This window comes from Tachyglossus aculeatus, chromosome 20, assembly GCF_015852505.1.
Source record: "Tachyglossus aculeatus isolate mTacAcu1 chromosome 20, mTacAcu1.pri, whole genome shotgun sequence".
NCBI classification, from domain to species: Eukaryota; Metazoa; Chordata; class Mammalia; order Monotremata; family Tachyglossidae; genus Tachyglossus; species Tachyglossus aculeatus.
Genome location: NC_052085.1, coordinates 7,086,236 through 7,112,471, shown reverse-complemented (window position 1 = coordinate 7,112,471; position 26,236 = coordinate 7,086,236). Strand labels below are relative to the sequence as shown.

General features: G+C 41.7%; 1 protein-coding gene across 1 annotated transcript; it reads right to left on the bottom strand.

Moving 5' to 3' along the window:
* Window positions 1-12,543: 12,543 nt before the first annotated feature.
* Window positions 12,544-25,792, bottom strand: UFM1 (ubiquitin fold modifier 1). Its single transcript, XM_038761779.1, has 6 exons — window positions 25,698-25,792; window positions 25,531-25,587; window positions 19,784-19,841; window positions 17,411-17,450; window positions 16,573-16,605; window positions 12,544-13,583 (listed from the first exon to the last, which is right to left on the bottom strand). Coding segments are annotated over exons 1-6 (258 nt in total). The 5' UTR covers window positions 25,700-25,792; the 3' UTR covers window positions 12,544-13,515.
* Between the last annotated feature and the right edge of the window lie 444 nt (window positions 25,793-26,236).

Sequence of the window (26,236 nt, the reverse complement as noted above, 5' to 3'; positions counted from 1 at the left end):
TTAGTACAGTGCCTGGCACATGGTAAGTACTTAACAAATACAATTTAAAAAAAACAGACACGCACACACACAGAGCCAAGGGTACAGGACCATCCCTATCCCCCACCACAGAATGATAATTAACTAATTATGATATTGTTAAGTGCTTACTATGTGCCAAGAACTGTTCTAAGTGCTGGGGTAGATATAACGTAATCAGGTTGTCCCAAGGGGGGCTCACAGTCTTAATCCCCAATTTTACAGATGAAGTAACTGAGGCCCAGAGAAGTTAAGAGACTTGTCCTAGGTCACACAGCAGACGAGTGCAGAGCAGGGATTAGAACCCATGTCCTCTGACTCCCAAGCCTGAGCTCTTGACACTAGGCCATGCTGCTTAATGTTGAAAGGGCTTGGGAGGAGCAGGGGAGTAGGAAACAGGACCATAACATCCTAGAAAACAATGTTTCACAGTGCTGCGCAAACATTTGTTTCACCGCTGGTGCTCAACCACCAGCATAAATCAGAGGAGAAGCACGCTGGCTTCATTGACCCATGAGAGATGCACAAGGGGCAGATCAATGTTCCACAAATGAACATCACCAGTAGTAGGGAGAGAAAAATTGATTTTTTAAACTTCTAAAGGGATGGGTTCCAACCGCAGAGAATGGAAACCCTCTCCAGGCCCTGATAATATCCCTGTAGTGGAAAGACCAATCCACCCCACCCTGTCAATGAAGTTGGAAAGAAAGAATAGATTCCCAGGGGTTCGGCACTCTGTTACTGCCTTTGTCAGGGCTCGGTAAATATAAGAGTGCCTCAGATGGTGAAACAAATTACACATTCTCCCCCATGAATGAAAAGTATTGTAAAGATGGAACACCTGGGGAGCCTTTTCTGATTTTTCCTTTCCCCCAGGCTAAGTCATGTTCTTGCAGCTTCCTAACTGAGCTCTGATTATACTCACATCATTAACTCTCCCTTTGGCCAAATCGTGGGGGATTCAGTTTCCAAAGGGAATAGCTTGCAAAAGCTATGGCAAAGAATGCCCATGTTAGCACTCACAGCAACAGGTTCCCACTTGAAAATGGGACCTGTTCACTGACTCGAATTTAAAATGTATTCAATCCAGTGGTTAAAATGAAGTACATCAGTCTTTTAAGTGGTCAGTTCTATGAAATAGCTAGTTTAAAACGCCTAAAACATCAAGGTGCACTCCTTTGATTTACCCAACCTTTTAAATACATTTTTTGGCCAATTTAATTCCACCTCTGGATCAATTCATTTGCCACTTTAATTTCAAAAACAACATTTAATAGAAGTTAAACTAACTTCCACTCGCTAAGGAGGTGTTGTATACACTGAGGGGATTAAGAAGAACCACTCAGACTTTGCATAACCACAGTGGACTAACCTTAATTTCATATCTAATCCAATCAAACTTTTTGAGTACTTATTGTGTGCACAGGACTGTGTGATGCACAATATAACAATGTAACAGAGTTGGTAGACATTCCCTGCCCACAGTGAGCTTACAGTCTAGAGGGGGGAGATAGACATTAATAGAAATAGATAACCCACCCCCACAAAGCCCAGATTGTACCTGGTCCCTACTCAAAAAAGCAGGGATGACCCAAATGATGAATCATACTAACATTTATGGGCTTCCTATATCACACCCAGCAAAGAAGATATTGCACTGGAATTTGATAAACTACTAAGGTGGTGAATGTTACAAGGTAATGAGATTTCCAACCTGCTTGGTTCTGTTACCACTGTATCCTTCAGAGAAAGAATCTGGTGCAAAGATCCTAGTGCTTTAAGCTTTTACGGTGACAATAGATGAAAAAAAAACCAAACACCACACTCTCCAAGCATGATAAATCAGAAGCCAAATCAAGAATCCAAAATTACTCACCCTTGCGATGGTTTCCCTTTCAGGTTGATAGTCCTGCCTCAGGAGTTCTCTTTCTCCTGGATTCTGCCCTCAGGTCCGCTTCTCATCAGCTGGGGTCCACTTGGGACGTTTTGTTTGGCCTCCAAGACCTGCAGTGTGTACATGCCCCTTCCAGTTCCAGCCTGATACCTTCAAAAACACCTCCAGCCTCTCACTGCCAGTCTGTCCTCTAAGGCTTTCTTTCTCCCCCCCACCGCTTCCTGAATAGAGCTCAAGGATCTCACTGATTCTAAGCTTTTTAGACCAGCTCAATGCCAAACCAGGCCTGGCCTCAGTCTAACCCCTAGTCTTCTGAGAACTCCATTTCTAGTTTCCATTTTTGCAACTCCACGATCCCCTTCTCTTACAACCTTCTCCTATACCTCCCACCCCGCTACCACTTTACAGTCATCTGGTCCATAAGGGGGACCACCTGTGCTCTCAGAGGCTAAAATTTGGAGCCAGAGAGCTGATGAGCATTGCAGATGTGCCAATTAGCTTTGGAGACACCTCATCCATTAACCTCTGCTCTGCAAGCCCTAATCTTGACACACTTAGACACACAAATGCAATACCACCCCACCCATTCTTCAATCCTCCCTCTGGGTTTTGGCTTCAGTTATTCTATTCTTCTCCATAAATACCTCTCCAAGGCCACTGCAATGCCACTGTGTGGGCAGGGGGTAATGGGCTTAATGGGGTGGGTAGAGGAGCATTGGTTGTGAGACCAATGCTCCAGATGCAGCATGGCTTAGTGGCAGAGAGCACGGGCTTGGGAGTAAGAGGACTTGGGTTCTACTCCCAGCCCTCCCACTTATCAGCTGTGCAATCAATCAATCAATCGTATTTATTGAGCGCTTACTATGTGCAGAGCACTGTACTAAGCGCTTGGGAAGTACAAATTGGCAACACATAGAGGCAGTCCCTACCCAACAGTGGGCTCACAGTCTAAAAGAAAATAATAATGGCATTTATTAAGCTATTTATTAATTACTATGTGCAAAGCACTGTTCTAAACGCTGGGGAGCTTACAAGGTGATCAGGTTGTCCCACGGGGGGCTTACCGCCTTAATCCCCATTTTACAGATGAGGTAACTGAGGCACAGAGAAGTTAAGTGACTTACCCAAAGTCACACAGCTGACAATTGGCAGAGCTGGGATTTGAACCCGTGACCTCTGACTCCAAAGCCCGGGCTCTTTACACTGAGCCACGCTGCTTCTCACTGTGCAACCTTGGGGAAGTCACTTAACTTCTCTGTACTTCAGTTACTTCAGCTGTAAAATGGGGATTAAGACAGAGAAACCCATGTGGGACAGGGACTGTGTTCACCCCAATTACCTTGTATTTATTCCAGTGCTTGGCACATAGTAAACAAATACCATAATTATCAATTAGCGTTATGCCACAGCTATTCCCAGATTGAGCCCCCTCCTTCCTCTCCCCCTCCTCCCCCCAGCCTTACCTCCTTCCCCTCCCCACAGCACCTGTATATATGTTTGTACATACTTATTACTCTATTTATTTTATTTGTACATATTTATTCTATTTATTTTATTTTGTTAATATGTTTTGTTTTGTTGTCTGTCTCCCCCTTCTAGACTGTGAGCCCGCTGTTGGGTAGGAAGCGTCTCTATATGTTGCCAACTTGTACTTCCCAAGCGCTTAGAACAGTGCTGTGCACATAGTAAGCGCTCAATAAATACGATTGAATGAAGTCACTTCACTTCTCTGGGCCTCAGTTACCTCATCTGTCAAATGGGGATTAAGACTGTGTGCCCCACGTGGGACAACCTGATTACCCTGTATCTACCCCAGCGCTTAGAACAGTGCTTGGCACATAGTAAGCGCTTAACAAATACCAACATTATGATTTATAATTTATGATTTATTTATTATTATTTATTTATTATTTATTATGATGATTTATGATTCAAGGCCCTACTGAGAGCTCACCTACTCCAGGAGGCCTTCCCAGACTGAGCCCCTTCCTTCCTCTCCCCCTTGTCCCCCTCTCCATATGCCCCACCTTACCTCCTTCCCTTCCCCACAGCACCTGTATATATGTATATGTTTGTACATATTTGTTACTCTATTTATTATACTTGTACATATCTATTCTATTTATTTTATTTTGTTAGTATGTTTGGTTTTGTTCTCTGTCTCCCCCTTCTAGACTGTGAGCCCACTGTTGGGTAGGGACTGTCTCTATATGTTGCCAACTTGTACTTCCCAAGCGCTTAGTACAGTGCTCTGCACACAGTAAGCGCTCAATAAATACGATGGATGATGATTTAGATTTTACATGGACTGTTACATGAAGAGGATGGTATTTATTAAGCGCTTACTATGTGCAAAGCACTGTTCTAAGCTCCAGGAGGTTACAAAGTGATGAGGTTGTCCCACGGGGGGCTCACAGTTTTAATCCCAATTTTACAGATGAGGGAACGGAGGCCCAGAGAAGTGAAGTGACTTGCCCAGAGTCACACAGCTGACAATTGGCGGAGCCGGGGTTTGAACCCGTGACCTCTGGCTCCCAAGCCCGGGCTCTTTCCACTGAGCCACGCTGCTTCTCTGAATGCTAGCATTGGTGCAGAAGAAACGCCATTCTCACTATGAATTCTTCTTAAAATAGCCCAAGAATTGTGCCATCCATTTTCTTGTTCAATTTTTAAGCTACTGAATCATATTACTGAAAGAGGCCAGGAGAGGTCATTTGGTCTGGCCCCCTGCATTTAGGCAGATGGGAGACAAACCATTCAGTACAGGTGGGTGCATAATCTATGCCACATTAGTCCGCAGTGTTAATTCATTAATCTGCATTATTCAGTTCTAGAAAAAGATGATCCCACTTGTCATTAAAGGAATCGGAATTCATCAGCCTTTGCTAGGGAAAAAACAACCTAAAACTGAATACTGACGAACAGATGGTTTGAGGAAATCTTGGATAATCAAGACCATGGTTCAAGGAAAAATCTGAATATAGAGCTTCATTGGAAGAATTGAAATGAGTGCTGATATTAGGTCAACCAATTTCACAAATGTTTCAAAATGTCTGCTGTTTGAACAGGAAGTTTAAATTCAATTCACTAGATCGTAAATGCCCTGAGGGCAGGGTTCATGTCTTATTCATTCATTCAATCGTATTTATTGAGTGCTTACTGTGTGCACTGTAGTAAGTGCTTAATAATAATAATGAAAATAATTGTGGCATTTGTAAAGCACTTACTATGTGCCAGGCACTGCGGTGCATTCAAGCTAATGAGGTTACCTTCTACTTTTTTCATTCCCTTCCTCTTGTTTAGGTTCATAACCAAAATCCCAAGCGTGTCAAGTGGGTGTCCACTAGTTAAAGAAGAGAGCGGATTCATGGGCTCAAAGTTAGCCAAATGATGTGCATGCATAAATCCCTTAACCCATATTTTCACACAGGAATATTTTTCTCCCCAATTTTCTTCTTTAAAATTGGTACTAACAAAGCTAATTAATGAAGATTCAAGTTCAGGAAAGAATGCACTTAAAGTGCCTCAAAAGAACTGCACTTTCATCTGTTACCAACTCTGCTTCAGTCTGTGCTCCCAGAGATTGTTTTATTTAGAACTTTTATTACAAAGTCATGGAGAAAAGTAAATTTCACTCTAACTTTAATCCCCTAGAAGGGAAAAAAGGCTGGTGGGTATGCAGGATCCCCTCTTTTATACCTTTCTCCTGTTCTTGGTCAAGGCCACTTAGAAATCTTACATATTGAATCCCCTATTTAGACTGACATTTATGAGTATTTATCATTTCAGTTTTATTTACTGTGAACTTTTAATGGTAGGCTAAGATAAATGTGTTACTAATCCTAGGTGTACAATGTGTGCTTGAAAAATGCTAGTGTAGAACTCTCCCTATCTCCGGCAGAAGGGGGGAGGAGCTAACCAAATGACAAAATAAACTGATAACAGTGCATTTTGGGCATTATACATTTGAGTTATCTTCCTAGGGGAAGAGCCAGAAATAGCACATTCAGTGCTAAGTGACGTGTGCTGAATTCCAAGTGCACAGCTTAATTGTATCCACTATGCATTATGTACTACGCACTAAATCAATTTTTATCTTTACCTAGAAAAAAACATTGGGTAGTAGTAAATACAAAAGTAGTTGTAGATGATATGTACAGTGCTAAGTGCTCTGCAAATAGTAAGTGCTCGGTAAATATGGTATGGACAGGGGCAAAGAAGCTATTGATCAAGTAACTGATTATTGGCAACTGGTGATTCCATTTATTGGTTTTCTAATCTCCTTGCTTCCCATTCACCAATTTTCCTAATTGATAGCTCTAGGGAAAACAGCTTAGAAACTAAGGTCATTTTTTTTTTCTTTACCCCTGAGGACTGCATTTATTATTATTAATAATAATAATAATAATAATAATAATAATAAAATGGCATTTGTTAAGTGCTTATGTGCCAAGCACTGTTCTAAGCTCTGGGGGGGGGGGGGGGGGGGGGGAAATACAACGTATTCAGGTGGTCCCACATGGGGCTCACAGTCTTAATCCCCATTTTACAGATGAGGTAACAGGCACAGAGAACCCAAAATCACACAGCTGACAAGTGGCAGAGCTGGGATTAGAACCCATGACCTCTGACTCCCAATCCCATGCTCTTTCCCCTGAGCCATGTTGCTTCTCCATTTTCTTTCTGTCCCCAAGGTGAGCTATGAGGTTGTTTTTTTTCATTTACTGAGCTTCTGAGAAGGCAAAGAATGTGTCTTGCTATATCGTACTCTCCGAAACTTAGTTCAGTGCTCTGCATGCAGTAAGTGCTCAATAAATATGATTGACCGACTGACCAGGGTTATAACCCAAGTCTTCTGGCTCCTAACCTCTTTCCACTAGGCCGTGCTGCCTCACTAGTGGTGGTGGTGGTAATAGTGGTAGTAGTAATAATAATAATAACATTTATAAGCCCTTTTCAATGCCCTTTTCAAAGCATAAAGCATGGTTGGTGATAACCTGAACTGCTCTGAAGAAGCAAGCCCTCTTCTTCAAGACACAGAGCAGAAGAAATATTTTAACTAAGTCTTCTGGTTCAGAAGTTTTCAAAAGCTTGTCGTGGCAAAATTATACCTATGCCATATAAAATGTTGCCTTGATTAAAAGTCAGGTATTTCAGAATGGATTTATTAACTAGCCAATAGCACTCAGCCAAAACCTATATGGACTCGACCTATCATCACAGTGTGCTCCCAAGAGCAACTTTCACATTGCAAAGCCCTGCAAGAGGACTGTGCTAAGCGCTTAGTACAGTGCTCTGCACATAGTAAGCACTCAATAAATACGATTGATGATGACTGGGCCTTTGGGAAAACTGGCTGACCATTACAGCCGCTGCCTCCCTTTGTCTGCACGATAATCAGCTGGGATGCTTCTTGGCATTCCGAACGATCGTAATAACCTGGGAGCAATGAAGCAGAGAACCGTCAGCCTCATCATTTCGTAACTGTCCCCCGGCGCATAAAAAGTGATTCTCCTGATGATGATAAGCTCCATTCTGCACAAAGGAAGAAGACTCCAGTTCCTGGGTACTGACTGCTTCGCTGTGACTTTGAGTAGAAATCAATTGTGTGGAATTAAAGTCATTTTTATACGGTGAGCTGTATTTCTGAAGTGAATTCATGGACGTGTCATTTGAACTAATGTGTGTCCTATTTCAGAGGGCAAAGAACAGGAAGGACGTCCTCGAGAGGTGGGGGGGAGTGCACATGAAAAGAAGGGAAATGAGTTAGGCCTGGCCAGAAACCTGAGCCAGGGTGGAGAAGAAGAAGAGAACTGGGCTTGAGAAACACAGTTGGTTGAGGGCTTCAAGCTCCTGGAAGACTAAGCTACCTCACTTCCTTTTTTTCTGACCTTTCTGATTTTTCTTACCCTGTCTACTCTTATCCTCCACATCTGCTCTTCTTCAACTCTTCCCACCCCACCAAAAATAATAATAATAATAATAATAATAATATATATATATATATATATATATATGTAAACTGCAAGGTGAGAGTGTATTCCTGAGACAAAAAGCCATAATCACACTCATTTGGCCTAGCCGCTTCACAGTGGGGGCTAACGACTAAAATTGTCTAGGTTTGCCAAATGCTAGACATGGAAGGCACAGACTGTGTCAACTGTAATATGGAAAGTTTAAAAGAAGGATAAATATCAATTAATATTTAACTGCTCTGCCATTCTGTTAAGCACTGGACAGAGTAATGGAAAGTCCTTATCCTCTAGGAATGTAATTAGCTCATCTGCACTTATTGCCTTTATATAATTGTTCTTCATTTTACATCCTGTGGACGGTGACATTTCATCCTTTTGTCACTGGTATGAAGAGTCTCTTTCCCACTGCAATCACCGAAGGATAGGTTATCTTTTCTATCAATGACACTTACTGATTGCTTATTACGTGCAGAGTGCTGAAGTAAGCAACCAAAGGAGGTGTTCCTGAATACGATACAGTAGCAGTAATGGTACTGACTGACCTCTTTCTGGATGCAGTGCACTGTACAGAACATTTGAGAAGGTTCAGCAGCGAGAAGTGACACGCTCCCTACCCACAAGAAGTTGCATTATAAGGTGCTACCAAAGGACACTACAGCCCAGTCCGCACCTACAGCCCAGTCCGCACCCTCCGCTCCTCCACCGCTGATCTCCTCACCGTACCGCTCTCGCCTGTCCCGCCATCGACCCCCGGCCCACGTCATCCCCCGGGCCTGGAATGCCCTCCCTCTGCCCATCCGCCAAGCTAGCTCTCTTCCTCCCTTCAAGGCCCTGCTGAGAGCTCACCTCCTCCAGGAGGCCTTCCCAGACTGAGCCCCTTCCTTCCTCTCCCCCTCGTCCCCCTCTCCATCCCCCCCATCTTACTTCCTTCCCTTCCCCACAGCACCTGTATATATGTATATATGTTTGTACATATTTTTTACTCTATTTTATTTGTACATATCTATTCTATTTATTTTATTTTGTTAGTATGTTTGGTATTGTTCTCTGTCTCCCCCTTTTAGACTGTGAGCCCACTGTTGGGTAGGAACTGCCTCTATATGTTGCCAATTTGTACTTCCCAAGCGCTTAGTACAGTGCTCTGCACATAGTAAGCGCTCAATAAATACGATTGATGATGATGATGATGACACTGCAGGAAAACCAATGAGGGCTGCCTGTTTACTTCAGGCTCGCCTTTCGTGGTTGCAAGAGAGGAAAAGAAGTAGTTTACCACTAGTGGGACATGCACTTGAGCTGCTTTTCTCATAGTGGTAGTGGGTTAGCTGAGTTTTCCAGCCTCTCTTATCCAGTCCCTGTGGAGAAGACATTGTGAGATGGTAGTTGAAGTCCCTCAACAAGAAGCCTCTCTAGGAGACATCCTCAGCAAAAACCCCATCTCTGCCCTGGTCCATTCTTAAGCCATTGGGTGTTCCAAGGACCTGGGCTTCTTACTAAAACAAGTGGAACTGAGGAACTAAGTGAGAACAGCCAGCCTCAAAAGCTGAAGTAAAAAGGGCAGTTAATTAGCAAAGTGGTCATTTATTCCTTTCCCCGATGCTATTTCTCTGTACTGTGATGGAGGCTTTTGTTATAGCGTGTAATTAGAAGAAAAACTCAAAATTTTTCATAATTTCTTCTTTCATCTAGCTGAAATGTCTCATCCCAGTAATTAGACTTTTCAGAATAATGTTTACTGGTGGCAGGCATCCAAATGGGACTTATTTTGTATTCAGGGTGAAGACTATCTGCTGATTGGGAATCAGGTTTGAAGCTTTCTCTTGTCATTTATTAGCTCACTGCTAAACTGTAGCCTTCTCACATCATAAAACATAATACCACCTTTGAAGATCAAAAATGAATGGCCACTTGAAGTACAGTACCGGGAAAAAGGTTTTGGTAAAAATTAAATCCATTTCTCTGAATGACAGTTAGCTGGGACCCTCATGAGAACATTTACTGTGGCAGACAAGGACTATGAGATTTGTTTTCTATCAAGGAGGGAAGTTGGTGCCATCTTCATATTTCTATGAAGGTTTTTTGTTTTGTTAATCTCTTGGGGGAATTCTAGCATTTGGGCAGTATTACAGTGAAACCAAGGTTTTGTTGAACAATGTTAGAGGACTTCTGTCTACCACTTTTAATAGATCCACTTAAATACATACGAATGAGGAAGCAATATATATATATGTACTTCATGAGGGGTCTGAGAGAAGTGAAATGTACATAAAAGGAAGGACCAGGAAGAGTTAGGGAATGGGTGGGGGCAACAGAAAGAGGGAGAGGCAGGGAGACAGGCAGGAGAACAGAAGGCAACAGCAGGGCTTTTGACATTTGACTACTCCCTTCTCTTGAAGCTCAATTTGGTCTTGTTTTTACCAAAGTAATCTTCTAATTCTCTTCCTACCTCTCTGAATGCTCTTCCGTTGTCCGTTGCCTGCTTGTCAACCTTCCTTCACCTTTTAAAAGAGTGTTCATGAAGGCTCTGTTCTGGGGCCACTACTCTATAAGAAAAGTGCCAGGCGATGAATTACTGTTACAGAATAAAAAGGCAGACAAGAGTAGTATCTAACCTGGGAGACCAGATGTAAGCCCACCAGAGATGCACATATTCAGATCTCATCTCCTTAAGACCTCTCTTCCTAAATGAAAATACATTACTCATTTTTCTTGAGTTCCTGGTTACTGGATTTCTTCTGGTTGAGTTAGACACCGCTGTTAACTGCTGTTAAATGAATCTGAATGCTCTTGTTTCTATTATCGGTTAATAATGTTACGTTAGACAATCCAAATTCTGCAGCAACAGCAGCTTTTCTTGAGAATATTTTCCTAGGACTCAATCACATTTAATAGAGTGAATCAACTCATGGATATCGGTCACTTTGAGGAGTCTGTTCATCTGGGTGATGCTGACTGATTAGGACCTCACTACATTATATCCTAATGGTCTTCAAGAATTCATTGATCTCTGAAAGGAAAGCACTCAATAATGATCTGGCCCATAATTCAGTTTTAAGCATTGGATCCTCAAATATAAATGCTGACAACCAGGCTAAAAGATATTTTAAAATAAACTTTAATTAAAAAAACCTATTTCATAATATGAAAATTATCTAGTTACAAATAGATTGCAGCATATGAATACTTTCCAATATCCCGGACTAACTATATTCAAAAGAGAAGGCTGAATAACAACTGAAAAGACTTGAGCTTTAGAAAGTAAATCAATGAAAATGAATAGTTTAAGGCACATTCTATTTTAACATTTACCTGGGGCAGCTCTCAAAAGACTTTCTTATGAATGTCCAGATTCTTACTCTGTTCACTTTAAGAATCCCAGTTCTCTGACATTGCTTTTCATTTAGCTGACATTACATGCTACGACAATATTTATGTGCAACAACAGAGAGGAAGTGTTGCCTACAGGAGAGTACACAGGGCCGAGAGCTAAGAAGTCCTAGGTTCTAATTCTGGCTTACTGTGTGCCCTTAGGCAAGTCACTTACCTTCTCTTTGCTTTATCTACCTCATGTGTAAAATGGAAATTAAATCCTACTCCCTTCTACCTACACTGTGACTCCATGTGAGACAGGGACCGTGTCCACCCTGATTATCTTCTATCTGCCCCTGCGCCTAGCACATAGTAAGCACATAATAAGTACCATTAAAAAAAGACACTACAATTGTTCTGAACTGCTGTGGATATTTGTGGGGGAAAATTGCTAATGTGTGGTCCAAAAACATGCCCTGCTCTTTGAATTTAATGGCACTATAATTGAGAAGCATCTTAGCAAAGGATTCAAAGAACTACAGACCCTAAAAAATAGTCTAATAAGCAACAGGCGGCCACCAGAGAGGTCAATAATAGATCATGCTGTGCTGTAAAGTTTCAAAAACCTCAAGAGAATTTTAATCTGGTACTCGTTACCCTTCCAAGACAACCAGATCTTTGGACGTTTGTAATTTCACACCTAAGTTTACTGCAGCTAGTAATGTTGGCATGTTTACTGATGCAAGAACAGTGAGCATTTCAGTTTCCCTGTTGTATTATAAATTCCAATACAGATTTCAGATATAAGAATAAGTTGTTTAGTCCTGGAAAACCCAGGACTAAAAATTGGCACCACCTAAAATGCAGCCTTAGTGAAATATACATCATTATTCTGTAATGAAACATGGGATGAGGAACAAATTCAACTTACTGTTAAATGTTGGTATTACTCACTACAACACGCTACTGCAGACTAGAACTTTTAAAAGAGTGCTCAAAGAAGATAATATGAATAGCCAAGGTTTCAATATTTTAAAATCCATTTAAACTAAGTGGTGGAAAATTATGCTATCATCTGAAGTGTCAGAACAGAGTTTGACATACGAGGATATGCTACACTAAATACTACGCTAGAGTGCTCAGATAAAAATTAAGATGTTTATTTCTAAGAGTAAAATAGATGACAATGATACTAGGTTTTGGCTTCTCTTTTTGGACATACATAAAAGCTATTTGGATAAAGCATTACAATTTAATATCTACTAATTTAGGATTAAGAGTTAAAATTTAAACAAAATGCAATAACTACGAAGTATTATGCACAAAAGTATGATTACCAATTACAGCTTGTCGAGGGGCACAAATATATTTCTTTAATGAAAAGATCTGTGTATAGGTGTAACCAATTTAGTTTTAATTAGATAATTTATTACAGAAACTGCTTAACGAATTAAAACACAATAATTTAAACAATTTCATTGCACCGGACTCCCATCATTTTGATTCTTTCTACAACACGAGCGACACTAAACAGATCTTGTTCTAGTGTGTCATTAAAGGTACATGGAACTCAATATCTATTACACTGCATTTAATTTAAATTAACCAACATAAACCATATATTTCTGGGTTTCAAATAAAACTGAATAGGGGTCTGATGCCAATTCCCATAATTCGTGCAAACTTACACAGTTCAGTTGTTGACCCTTAGTAAGTTATCTTTAAATTTTCGATTTTAATGAAAAATTGAAGTCGATTTAGACCTGGAAGCTCCAAATGATAGTAAACTCAAGAATAAAGATACTCTTTAGCAAGACTGTAGGAGACTCATAATGTACCATTCCGTCTACCAATGTTTGTGCCCTGGAAGTCTTATGTTTTCAAATATTTAACTTTTCAGATTTTACTAGGGAAGACTTTGCTTAGTACTTTCCTCTTGTTAAAGAAACTGATTAGCACTTCCCCACATTACTATTTCTGTTGAAGCACGACAGTACTGGGGTGGGGGGAGTGGAGAAGAAACTTGTATTTCTACATTATCTCATATATAGTGTCTTTTTGCTGCAGCCAATTGCCTTTTTCAATACAGAAACTGCTCTGAGAAACCTAGGGACAAACGATGGGAACCAGGTCAATGCCAAATATCAACAGCTTTAGAGGGATATCCTTGGTGAAAAATTCTGAGGGGAACTAATGCCATTTCTTATTTTACTTCCTAAAATTGATGCATAAAATTTTAAATAGCGAGGTTACAAAATAAATATAAACATTCAATTGGAATTGGCTTGTTCCCTTATTCTAGAATCCAGTTAGTGGATGTTAACAGCTCCCGACACGGTCTCTAGGAATAATTCGTAATTCGGAACCATGCTTTAGGAAAACGTTTCCTAAACAAGAGAAAGAACAAACAAAAACAAAGGTTAGGGCCAAGGAAGAAGATTTTACGAAAACTTAAGACATTGGAGTCCAACCCACGATCCGTCCAGCCCAGGAATATGTCTCAGACAGTGACATCCAAAAGGATTCAGGGATGAAAAAGGAAAATCTACATTTAACGCAAACTCAAGGAAACGAACTGTCTCAAAAGGTTCAATACAAATTGTAACAATGAAGTAAAGTATTGGGAAACTTAAATAAGCCAAAAGCCTAATGCTCCATCTTCATTTTAACGCCTCAGATTTAATATACAGAATATAGTTGGCTTTGTAAGATTTTTCCAGTCCCAGAAATTCATAGCAATTTAAAACAGTTATGCCCATTATGAAAAGTTTATAGATTTGAACTCATCAAATAACAATGGGACTTAATTAAGTCATGATTCTCAGCTTTTCTGCCTGGCAACAAAAAGCAGCTGAATAGAGAAACATAAACAAACAAGAAGTACAGCTAATATGAAACCATTGAAAACCCTCCTCATTACGGACTGATTGTTTCAGAACCTGTTCCACTCATCCCACAACTAGTTCACGATTGAATAAAGCAGTAATTTGCTTGTAAGCTGTCACCCAAGTTAATACAAGTAATTTGAAATATTTTTGTAGGCTTAAAACTAAATGTTCTAATTGCTAAAATGTTTAAAATGCCTAGCCACTGAGAAAAAACGCTTCAAGGAGTTTCAGTTTCTTCAAATTGATGCACCTTTGTGGCACCCCTTACTTCAAATATGTATTCTTGTACCCAAAGTGAGTACACTGAGTAAATGAGTGGCAATTAAAAACTCTGAAATTTTCCCCTTTCTCTAAAACAAGCTTTTTGTCTCATTATTATCAGTTCTAGCAAATTAATCAAAACCACACACAAAAAAAAAACCCACTTCAAACTTGTTATTAAATGGCATTTGTTAAGTGCTTACTATGTACCAGGCACTGTATTAAGTGCTGGGATAGGCACTAAATAATCGGGATGGACACAGTCCCTGTCCCACATAGGGCTCAGTTTTAATCTCCATTTTGCAGATGAGGAAGCTGAGACCCAGAGAAGTCAAGTGACTTGCCCAAGGTTGCACAGCAGATGAGTGGAAGAACCAGGATTATTCTGGTATTTTAAAATGGAGGCTGCCGTGATCCTTGCCTAACAGGAATTATGTACAGCATGATCGATTACACCTCAAAAGCACCTAGATTGAGTATATATATAAGAGAGCATATTTGGCATTTGAATTGATAATTATGTTTTGGGTACATTAAATCATATCTTCCTCATCAGAAGCAAACGTAAGGCCCAAAGTTATTCATTTGAAGGCTGTTGATTACCATTCATGGCAGATATTTCTCTCCAATTTATTTTCCGGTTGCTAAAACAGAGATTTGAAATAAAACGCTAGCAGTGACTTTGTTTATAGATGCAAAGGGAAATGCCTATCTTTGAATACGTACTTAAGGAAAGAGCAATATTTTAAAGTTCAAGTTAAATTTGATTAAGACGGAAAGAAGTCAATTTATTTGTTCTCACATTCAAATCTTTCTACCCATTTTGCCCCTGCCAATGTCACTTCTTTAATTCAGGCAGTAGATTATTAATGTTTTCACTATAATTGATAGAACTCACACGTGTTTAGTAAGGTAACAGCTGGAAGGCTTGGCCTACTTCAATAATCATCAACATTTTGTTTCTCTAGAGGATTTCTGAGTCTGGAATTTCCTATGTAATTGGAAACTATTGAAGGTACATCTCCATGAGGTCTTCCCTAAGCCCTCCTTTCCCCTTCTCCCTCTTCCTTCTGCATCAACCTTTCTCCCTTCATTCTCCCAGCCCCAAGCACTTATGCACATATTTGTAATTTCTGTATATTAATGTCTGACTCTCCCTTTAAGCTGTGAGCTCATTGTGGGTAGGTAATGTGTCTGTTATATTGTTTTACTGTACTCTCCAAAACGCTTAGTACAGTGCTCTGCAAAGAGTAAGCACTCAATTAATACAACTGACTGACTGAAACCTGTGCCCATTTAATATTTCTCATGCCATCATTCCTCTTTTTCCCATTAAAGCCTTCCAAGATGGACAGTGCTAAGTTCTGGATGGAGGCCGGAGTCCGATACACTAAATTAAGTAGTATCACCTTAACGTCTAGCAAGGTAATTGTCATGTTGGGTACCACTTGCAAACACTGGAGTAATATTACCAGAGAAATAGAAGACAGGTCAAAGGTGTTTTATGTGAATTATAAAAAGAGCTAAAGTGAGACAGAATTTTTGAAATTGCATCTGATTCTCAAAAGCTGATTACATCTCATTAAAATATTTTTTTTTTAACTCTGAAAAAGCCACAAATTTGTCTTGTGAACTTACCCCTTCTGATACTCAAGTCTCTCACATAAACTCAGTTCTTCTGGGGAGTTTTTCCCTACCTACTCCAGCGTGTAGCTCGGAAACAGAGGGATCTCCACAAGAGCAACTTCTCAAGACGACAATCAATCACTGCACCATTTGGCTGCTCAGTTTCAACGAGATCCCCTCAGGTCTGAACATAAACTTACTTTCATTCAGGCCCATCGTCGTCGGCTGGGGCGGTAACCTCGGTTGTTAGAAACCTCCCCTGACCCCAACCCTGGGCTCGAACGGGGGTGTCCTGGTCCCAAGTGGTCTGAGTCGGCTACTTGCCTTGCCCTGAGCCCCTTGTCACCACAGCTGCACACTCCTCCTTGGGCCACCCATATTCTAATTCCACATTTCCCTCTGCTAGCTTTCCAGCTGTCATTGTACCTATTCCTCAGCAACGTTGGTAGAGCTGTAGGGGCCAAAGGCAGTGGCTCAGTTCTTCTGAAGCGTTTTCCACCTGAACTGTGCCCCCAAGAACACACCACTGCCCGGGAAAATTCAACACCAAGTTAAAATGGAGGCTTCGTTTTTCTATTTGAGTGGACCAATGGGAACTTACCAGCTGTCTGGGCGGGATTTATTCCGATTCCATCTGGAAAACAGAGTAAGAATCCCTTTTAAAACAAGGTCCCTGAAGCCAGCCTGGTCTAGGTGGATGAGGCCCCTGGGAAGCCAGAGGGATTAGTTGTCTTTTCCCAAAAGAGTCATCGGTGGAGCTGGGAATACATCTGGTTCTCCTGACACCCCATTCTGACACATTTACCTGCTGGATTCCCACTTTCTACAGGTGGCTTGGGAAAGGGAGGCTGCCCAGCGGGCCACTACCTCAGAACTAAGCAGGAAGCCCACCTGAAAGAGGTGCCGTAGGAATTATCTTCCAATGCCCTGGCCTCCTGTGGACATGACAAAGGCTCGGGATAGCACTGGGGGTGGGGGGGTCACCACATAGGGCGAGGATGACTTGACACCTGACCAGATGTTTCGTTTTGTTTTCTCCCCTTTCTAGACTGTGAGCCCGTTGTTGGGTAGGGACTGTCTCTATATGTTGCCAACTTGTACTTCCCAAGCACTTAATACAGTGCTCTGCAGACAGTAAGCGCTCAATAAATGATTGAATGAATGAATGAGGGTGGGGTCCTCAAGCCCATGGCCCTGGGAAACTGAGGCAAGAGAAGTTGTGACTTGCCCAGGGCTGGCCAGTGGTAAAGCTGAGACTAAAACCCAGCCCTTCGGACTCCCAGGCCTGTGGTCCTTGCTTTAGGCCATACTGTGAGTCTCTGGCCCTCCCATGGCATCTTACCTCTGTACCCACCCCAGCTCCCCGGCTGAACAGTCGAGGCTCTCTGATGGGAACTACAACTCTACATGAAGAAATTACCATTACGTAAAAATCTTACCGTTTGTTATGATGGCACTTGTTGCTGCAGGAACTTTAAACTAAAGAGAAAGACAAATGTAATCATGGTTACGGAGTGACAGGATACCTACAGTTTTTTTTTTTCCTAAAATACGATCATCTCTAGTCTGTACACCAACTATACCATCTATACCAACTCCTTTGTTCTGTTCTCTCCCAAGCGCTTCGTACAATGCTCTGCACACATTAACAAATGAATAAATATCACTGATTGATTACTTCGCAACAAGGGGAAATACTCTTATCTGAATCAACTTTCACTCGAGTACCATGGATTTATTTTTCCGGATTCTAATAGTCTTGCAGTTAAATTTAGAACGTCTTTTAATTCAAGAAATCCAGAACAGATAATGTGTCTAATCTAAAAATGCCATACTCTGTTTCTTCCCCAGAAGACAACTGCAACAGCTATAAACATCTAAAACTGCTTATAGCACTCCTGCTTTAAATAAGAAAAAAAGTGGCTCAGATGTCGCTACCTGCATATGAACAAGGTACTGAGCATGGAATTTTTTTTCCTCCCCGAGACCCATAACAATATTCCATTTCAGAACCTCAAAAAAGCAAAGCCATCTTAAAAGGACAAATACTCGAAGAGTCAATGTGCAATTTCTTAGGACTTTCAAGCTCCTCACAAAAGAAAGGTGTTAAAAGAACCACAACAAAAAAACCCCACTCAAATATTCAAGTAAATTTCACATAGAAAAAAAATCCAGCGGAAAAATCTTGACTACAAAACCCTATTGAGTTTGATTTCCCAAATCACATCCATCTGACAGAAAGGAATAAAGGCCAGTAAAATACCTAAAGCCCATCTATGTGGGGAAGAGATTAATGAATAGCTGACATTGCTTGGCTGCACATTCAGCAGTAACGGAAGTGTAATTGTAAGAATATTCTCTTCAGCCTTAAATGATGCAAACAGGAAGGAAACCAATAAACTATCAATCAGTGGTATTTATTGAGTGCTCATTAATGTGCAGAGGATTGTATTAGGCACTTGGGAAAGCACAACATTAAGAACAATAAATTAGCACTGCAAGAACAGCCTTGTATGGACAGTATTTTTCATGGGCAGAATTTTTTTGTGTCTCCTACCCCAGGCTGCTTCATTTGTCTACGCTTCCGCAATTTTTGCTGGGACGCTTTCCACTAGGCTCTAACCCGGCCGAGAGAAGAAAATGAGGCATCTCTTTCGTCATCCCGAAGTGCTTATAACAGTGCTTAGTAACTGTTGTAAACTCTCAACCTCTCCATACTGATGATGATGGTTTTGATGTTTGATCACAAGCTCACTACAGGCCCTCAATTAGTTTATAATTAAACACCAACACCCTCATCAGTATTAAGAGAGTTAATGGAGTATGCAAAGCACTGCTCTAAGTAGCCAAATTTGAGGACGATGGGAAGGTTGCAGCCATTTCTCACCAAACACTGCCTGGCTGGAGTAGAAAGGGAACCAAAAAATGCTACCTCTTTAAAGTTCTTCCTGTTGAGCTTGATGAATTTTAACAACTTCTTCCTTGGGGCCTGTACTGTAGTCTTTCTGTTATTCCAATCAAAATAGTATTTCCAAACACCTGTATATAAAGTACTGCTCAAAGCACTTGGAAGAGTACGATGTGACTAGTAGACATGATCTCCAACCTCAAAGAATTTACAATTTAGAGGGGGGCAGACACTAAAATAATTTACAAGATTTATGTTTATAGAATTTATTTACATAGTTGAAACGTGCCATTTCTCTCTCATTTAGATTGTGATGCTCTGGGACCACCTCTTATTTTCCTATTAATTACCCCAGTATTTAGTAATGTTCTGAACCTCTAGACTGCAAGCGCACTGTGGGTAGGAAACATGCCTACCAATTTTGCTACACTGTACTCTCACAAGCGTTTAATAGTGTGCTGTGCCCACAGTAAGTGCTCAATAAATACCACTGACTGGTCGATTTAAGTGTCTGTTAAGCAAGTAAGTGATAGTATGAAGATTCTATCACTCTGGCCTATGTACAAATACCACTGGCTGATTGATTCAATTAAGCGAGTGATAGTAATAAAATTCTATAATTTGAGACTGCCAAAAGTATACTACTGATTTTAGTCACTACCATCTACAAATCAATATATGCAAAGCGCTGGATGTCTGCTTAAAATTCCCAAATAGAAAAAAAAAACCCAAGTTCCACCATTAAGAAATACACTTACCACAGAATGATTCAACTTTCCCCACTCATGGTATGTAAAACAGTTTGGACACCTTCGATGAATTCCCGCCTCATAAGAAGCAAGTTCATCTCTTAATCACAATTTACAGAAGGGCAAACAACCCCCGGGAAACTAAAGATACTTACTTCTTCTGCAGCAAACTTTAAGACTGCTGTGAAAGGAGTATTTTCAGGAACACTTAGGCTGAAATGAGAGTACAATATAAAAATACATCGCAAAGTTCTGGTCCCTCAATTCAATACTATGAGAAGCAGCATGGCTCAGTGGAGAAGAGCCCGGGCTTTGGAGTCAGAGGTCATGGGTTCAAATCCCAGCTCCGCCAAATGTCAGCTGTGTGACTTTGGGCAAAGTCACAACTTCTCTGGGCCTCAGTTCCCTCATCTGTAAAATGGGGATGAAGACTGTGAGCTCCCTGTGGGACAACCTGATCACCTTGTAACCTCCCCAGCGCTTAGAACAGTGCTTTGCACACAGTAAGCGCTTAATAAATGCCATCATTATTATTACCAAACTGAGTGTAGCTAAGACTGTCGATAAGTCCACAGTATGAGGAGCTATATGATTATAGTGTTTCAGTGGACCTTCTGCTGATTCACTCAAAATGCAGCATTTTCCATCAGGCACTGGAAAAAGAATTAGGCTCTCAGCTCTGCCTCTCTTTTGCTCACAAGAAACAGACCCCTATAACATCACTTGGGAGAATGTCAACTACAGTGGCACTTGAAAAAGTCAGTTAACCTCTGAAGCAGCTATTGTTACTGTCATCCCCCCTTATTCTTGCACTGCAGTGCATTGGTTAGGATAAGTGCTTGTCCCCATGACACTGAGATCCCTTGGGAGTCAGGGATCATGCCCATTTTTTCTTGTATTCACCCCAGTGCTTGGTCACAGGGTTTTGCAACACTAAGCACTTAATGTCAGCAACAATGGTACATACAGTTCTTCGAGAAAGGGTTTTTCATTACACGGTCTACTCTTAAGGAATTAGGGAATGTACCTGGATACGACTATCAACTCTAAAGAATGAATGTGCCGCCCTTTGGAACAGAGTAAGTAGGTGGGGTCATCATCATAATCATCAATCGTATTTATTGAGCACTTACTATGTGCAGAGCACTGTACTAAGCGCTTGAGAAGTACAAATTGGCAACATATACAGTCCCTACCCAACAGTGGGCTCACAGTCTAAAAGGTCAGGAGGAGAGGAGGAGGAAAGAGAGGTTGGCTAGGGCAACAGTCACCCATGGGCCACGCTCCCACAGAGAACTGAAAGAGTGGCCCATCCAGGGAATGTGACTTTGGTCTTCCAGACAAAATAGAGAAGCACTGTTGCCTAGTGGAAAGGGCAGAGGACAGGCAGACAGGAGATCTGAATTCTAATACCAGTTCTGCCACTTTGCGGTGTGCCCAAGGGCAAGTCTGTAACTCAATTCCCTAACCTGTAAAATGGGGTTAAAATACCTGGTCTCCCACATCCCCTTTATACTGTGAGACTCACGAGGGGCAGAGACTGAGTATCTCATATTACCCCAGAACTTAACAACAGTATCGATGTCTGTCTCCCCCACTCTAGACTGTGAGCTCATTGTGGGCAGGAAATGTCCCCGTTTACTGTTGTATTGTACTTTCCCAAGCGCTTAGCGTAAGCACCCAATAAATATGATTGAATGAATGAATGAACAGTGCTTGACCCCTTGTAGGCACTGAACAAATAACTACAATTATAAATCAATGGCATTTACTGAGAGCTTCCTTTGTGCAGAGCACTGGACTAAGTGCTTTCTCACCGTACCTCGTTCTCGCCTGTCCCGCCATCGACCCCCAGCCCACATCATCCCCCGGGCCTGGAATGCCCTCCCTCTGCCCATCCGCCAAGCTAGCTCTCTTCCTCCCTTCAAGGCCCTACTGAGAGCTCACCTCCTCCAGGAGGCCTTCCCAGACTGAGCCTCTTCCTTCCTCTCCTCTCCATCCCCCCATCTTACCTCCTTCCCTTCCCCACAGCACCTGTATATATGTATATATGTTTGTACATATTTATTACTCTATTTATTTATTTTACTTGTACATAACTATTCTATTTATTTTATTTTGTTAGTATGTTTGGTTTTGTTCTCTGTCTTTGTTCTCTGTTTTGTTCTCTCCCCTTTTAGACTGTGAGCCCACTGATGGGTAGGGACTGTCTCTATATGTTGCCAACTTGTACTTCCCAAGCGCTTAGTACAGTGCTCTGCACACAGTAAGCACTCAATAAATACAACTGATGATGATGATGACGCTTGGGGGAGTACAATATAACAGAATTGGTAGACATATTCCTTGCCCACATGGAGCTTACCTTATTATTTCTGTGACTATCCCTGGTGACAACTGGTCATGGGTGCAGTCTTGCCCTCGGTGGCTGGCACAGTGGTGTAGTAAGGCCTTCTACACTCGTGCCACCCCTAGGAGGTTTTTTTTTAAATACTTAAGTGTTTCCTATATGCCAAGCTCTGTACTAAGCACTGGGATAATAATAATTATGGTGCTTGTTAAGCTCTTACTATTGTACTAAGCAGCATGGCTGTAGTGGATAGAGCATGGGCCTGGGAGATGGAAGGTCATGGGTGGGCTCTGACACTTGTCTGCTGTTTGACCTTGGATAAGTCACTTCACGTACCTCATCTGTAAAATGAGAATGAAGATTGGGAGCCCTAAATGGGACAGGGACTGTGTCCAACCCGATTTGCTTGTATCCAACCCAGTGCTTAGTACAGTGCCTGGCTTATATCAAACACTTAACGAATACCACAATTAAGAGAAGCAGCATGGTGCTGTGGAAAGAGCACGAGCCTGAGAGACAGAAGGACCTGGGTTCTAATCCCAGCTCTGCCATTTGCCTGCTGTTTGACCTTGGGCAAATTACTTCGCTTCTCTGTGCCTCAGCTACCTCATCTGCAAAATGGGGATTAAGACTGTGAGACAGAGTCCAATCCGACTACCCCAGCACTTAGGACAGTGCCTGGCACCTAGTATATGCTTAACAAATACCATAATTACTCACTATTGTTATGCAAGGAAATCGGGTTGGACACAGTCCCTGTCCCACATGGGGCTCACAGTATCACTCCCCATTTTACAGATGAGGTCAATCTGATGAGGTAAATTTAAAGAGGTATATTTTACAGACGAAGTATTAGATGACGCAAATTTAATGAGGTAAATTTTACAGATGAAGTATCAGATGAGGTAAATTTGATGAGGTATACTTTACAAATGAGGTATAAGATGAGGTAAATTAAATGAAGTAAAATTTTAAAGGTGAGGTAAATTTAAGGTAAATTTTAAGAAGAGGTAAATTTGATGAGATAATTTTTAAAGATGAGGTAAGTTTTAAAGATGAGGTAAGTTTTAAAGATGAGGTAAGCTTTAAAGATGAGGTAAGCTTTAAAGATGAGGTAAGCTTTAAAGATGAGGTAAGCTTTAAAGATGAGGTAAGCTTTAAAGATGAGGTAAGCTTTAAAGATGAGGTAAGCTTTAAAGATGAGGTAAGCTTTAAAGATGAGGTAAGCTTTAAAGATGAGGTAAGCTTTAAAGATGAGGTAAGCTTTAAAGATGAGGTAAGCTTTAAAGATGAGGTAAGCTTTAAAGATGAGGTAAGCTTTAAAGTTGAGGTAAATTTGATGAGGTAAGTTTTAAAGTTGAGGTAAATTTGATGAGGTAAATTTTTAAAGTGAGGTAAATTTGATGAGGTAAATTTTAAAGTTGAGGTAAATTTGATGAGGTAAATTTTAAAGCTGAGGTAAATTTGATGAGGTAAATTTTAAAGTTGAGGTAAATTTGATGAGGTAAATTTTTAAAGTTGAGGTGAATTTGATGAGGTAAATTTTTAAAGTTGAGGTGAATTTGATGAGGTAAACTTGATGAAGTAAATTTTAAGGTTGAGGTAAATTTTACAGACAATGTATAAGATAAATTTTACAGATGAGGTAAATTTGATGAGGTAAACTTTACAAATGAGATATAACATGAAGTACATTTTACATAAGTAAATTTTACAAATTAAGTAAATTTTAAAATTTTGTAAATTTTACAGATTTTTCAAATTTTAAGTTTTGTATAAAATGACCAATTTGTCAGATGAAGTAAACGTGATGAGGTAAACTTTACAGATGAGGTATAAGATGAGGTAAACTTTACAGATGAGGGAACTTTGATGAGTTTTTTTATTTTATTTGTACATATTTATTCTATTTATTTTATTTTGTTAATATGTTTTGTTTGGTTGTCCACCTCCCCCTTTGAGACTATGAGCCCGCTGTTGGGTAGGGACCGTCTCCATATGTTGCCAGCTTGTACTTCCCGCCCTACCTCCTTCCCCTCCCCGCAGCACCTGTATATATGTTGGCACAGATTTATTACTCTATTTATTTTACTTGAACATATTTACTATCTATTTATTTTATCTTGTTAATATGTTTGCTTTGTTGTCTCTCTCCCCCCTTCTAGACTGTGAGCCCGCTGTTGGGTAGGGACCGTCTCTATATGTCGCCACCTTGTACTTCCCAAGCGCTTAGTACAGTGCTCTGCACACAGTAAGCGCTCAATAAATACGATTGAATGAATGAATGAACTTCCCAAGCGCTTAGTACAGTGTTCTGCACACAGTAAGCGCTCAATACGATTGAATGAACTTCCCAAGCGCTTAGTACAATGCTCTGCACACAGTAAGCGCTCAATAAATACAATTGAATGAACTTCCCAAGCGCTTAGTACAGTGCACACAGTAAGCGCTCAATACGATTGAATGAATGAACTTCCCAAGTGCTTAGTACAGTGCTCTGCACACAGTAAGCGCTCAATAAACACGACTGAATGAATGAACTTCCCAAACACTTAGTACAGTGCTCTGCACACAGTAAGCACTCAATAAATGTTTGAATGAATGAACGAACCTCCCAAGCGCTTAGTACAGTGCTCTGCACACAGTAAGCGCTCAATACGATTGAATGAATGAATTTCCCAAGCGCTTAGTCCAGTGCTCTGCATACAGTAAGCGCTCAATAAACACGATTGAATGAATGAATGAACTTCCCAAGCGCTTAATACAGTGCTCTGCACAGTAAGCGCTCAATAAATGATTGAATGAATGAATGAACTTCCCAAGCGCTTACTACAGTGCTCTGCACAGTAAGCGCTCAATACGATTGAATGAATGAGTGAATTTCCCAAGTGCTTAGTACTGTGCTCTGCACACAGTAAGCGCTCAATACGATTGAATGAATGAACTTCCCAAGCGCTTAGTACAGTGCTCTGCTTACAGTAAGCGCTCAATACGATTGAATGAATGAATGAACCTCCCAAGCGCTTAATACAGTGCTCTGAATACAGTAAGTACTCAATACGATTAAATGAATGAATGAACTTCCCAAGCGCTTAGTACAGTGCTCTGCTCACAGTACGCGCTCAATACGATTGAATGAATGAATGAACTTCCCAAGCGCTTACTACAGTGCTCTGCACACAGTAAGCCCTCAATATGACTGAATGAATAAACGAACTTCCCAAGCGCTTAGTACAGTGCTCTGCACACAGTAACCGCTCACTACAATTGATTGAATGAATCAACTTCCCAAACGCTTAGTACAGTGCTCTGCACACAGTAAGCGCTCAATAAATACGATTGAATGAATGACTGACAGGTAAGGCCCAGAGAAATGAAGGGACCTGCCCAAGGCCTCGCAGCAGATAAGTGGCGTCGGCGGGCTTCGCAGCCCGGGCTCTAACCATTGGGCCACTCTGCCCGGTGACGTGGGCGTCGCTGATTGGCCCCCGCGCGCGCCGGGCTTGACAATCGCGTTGTAGCGGGGAGGGCGCCGAGGCGCGAGGCACTCACACTTTGTAGGGCAGCCGCGGGTCCGAAGTCAGCGTTATCTTAAAGGAAACCTTCGACCTGCGGGGCACAGAGCGGGCGGAGAGTGTTACAGCGCGGGCCGAGGGCTACGGAAAGGCCCGAGGGGCTCCGAAAAGACCCGAGGGGCTCCGAAGGGCCGCGCTACTTACATGGCGCGGTCCGGGTGGGGGCGCGAGACCTCCGACCTGCGCGCATGCGCTCCTCCGCTCGGGCCCACGTCTCCCTCCGCCGGGGGCCTCCGGCCACGAGGCTGCCCGCGGCCGTGCCTGACCGCCCTCCGCCCGAAGGCCGGACCCGCCCGGCCCCGGAACCCACGGAGCCTCCGCCGAGAATAAAGGGCCAAAATGGCCCGGAAACCTCCGCCGGCAGTTTTTTTCTGGACAGGCAGCGCTGCGGGCAGCCCAAATAGGGGGCTTTGCAGTGGGGGGCGGGGCCGGGCCCGCCAGGCACCGCCCTGGTTGCTAGGACACGCACGCATTCATTCATTCATTCACTCATTAATAATAATAATAATAATGATGGGATTTGTTGAGCGCTTACTTTGTGCAAAGCACTGTTCTAAGCGCTGGGGAGGTTACAAGGTGATCAGGTTGTCCCACGGGGGGCTCACAGTCATCATCCCCATTTGACAGATGAGGGAACTGAGGCACAGAGAAGTTAAGTGACTTGTCCAAAGTCACACAGCTGA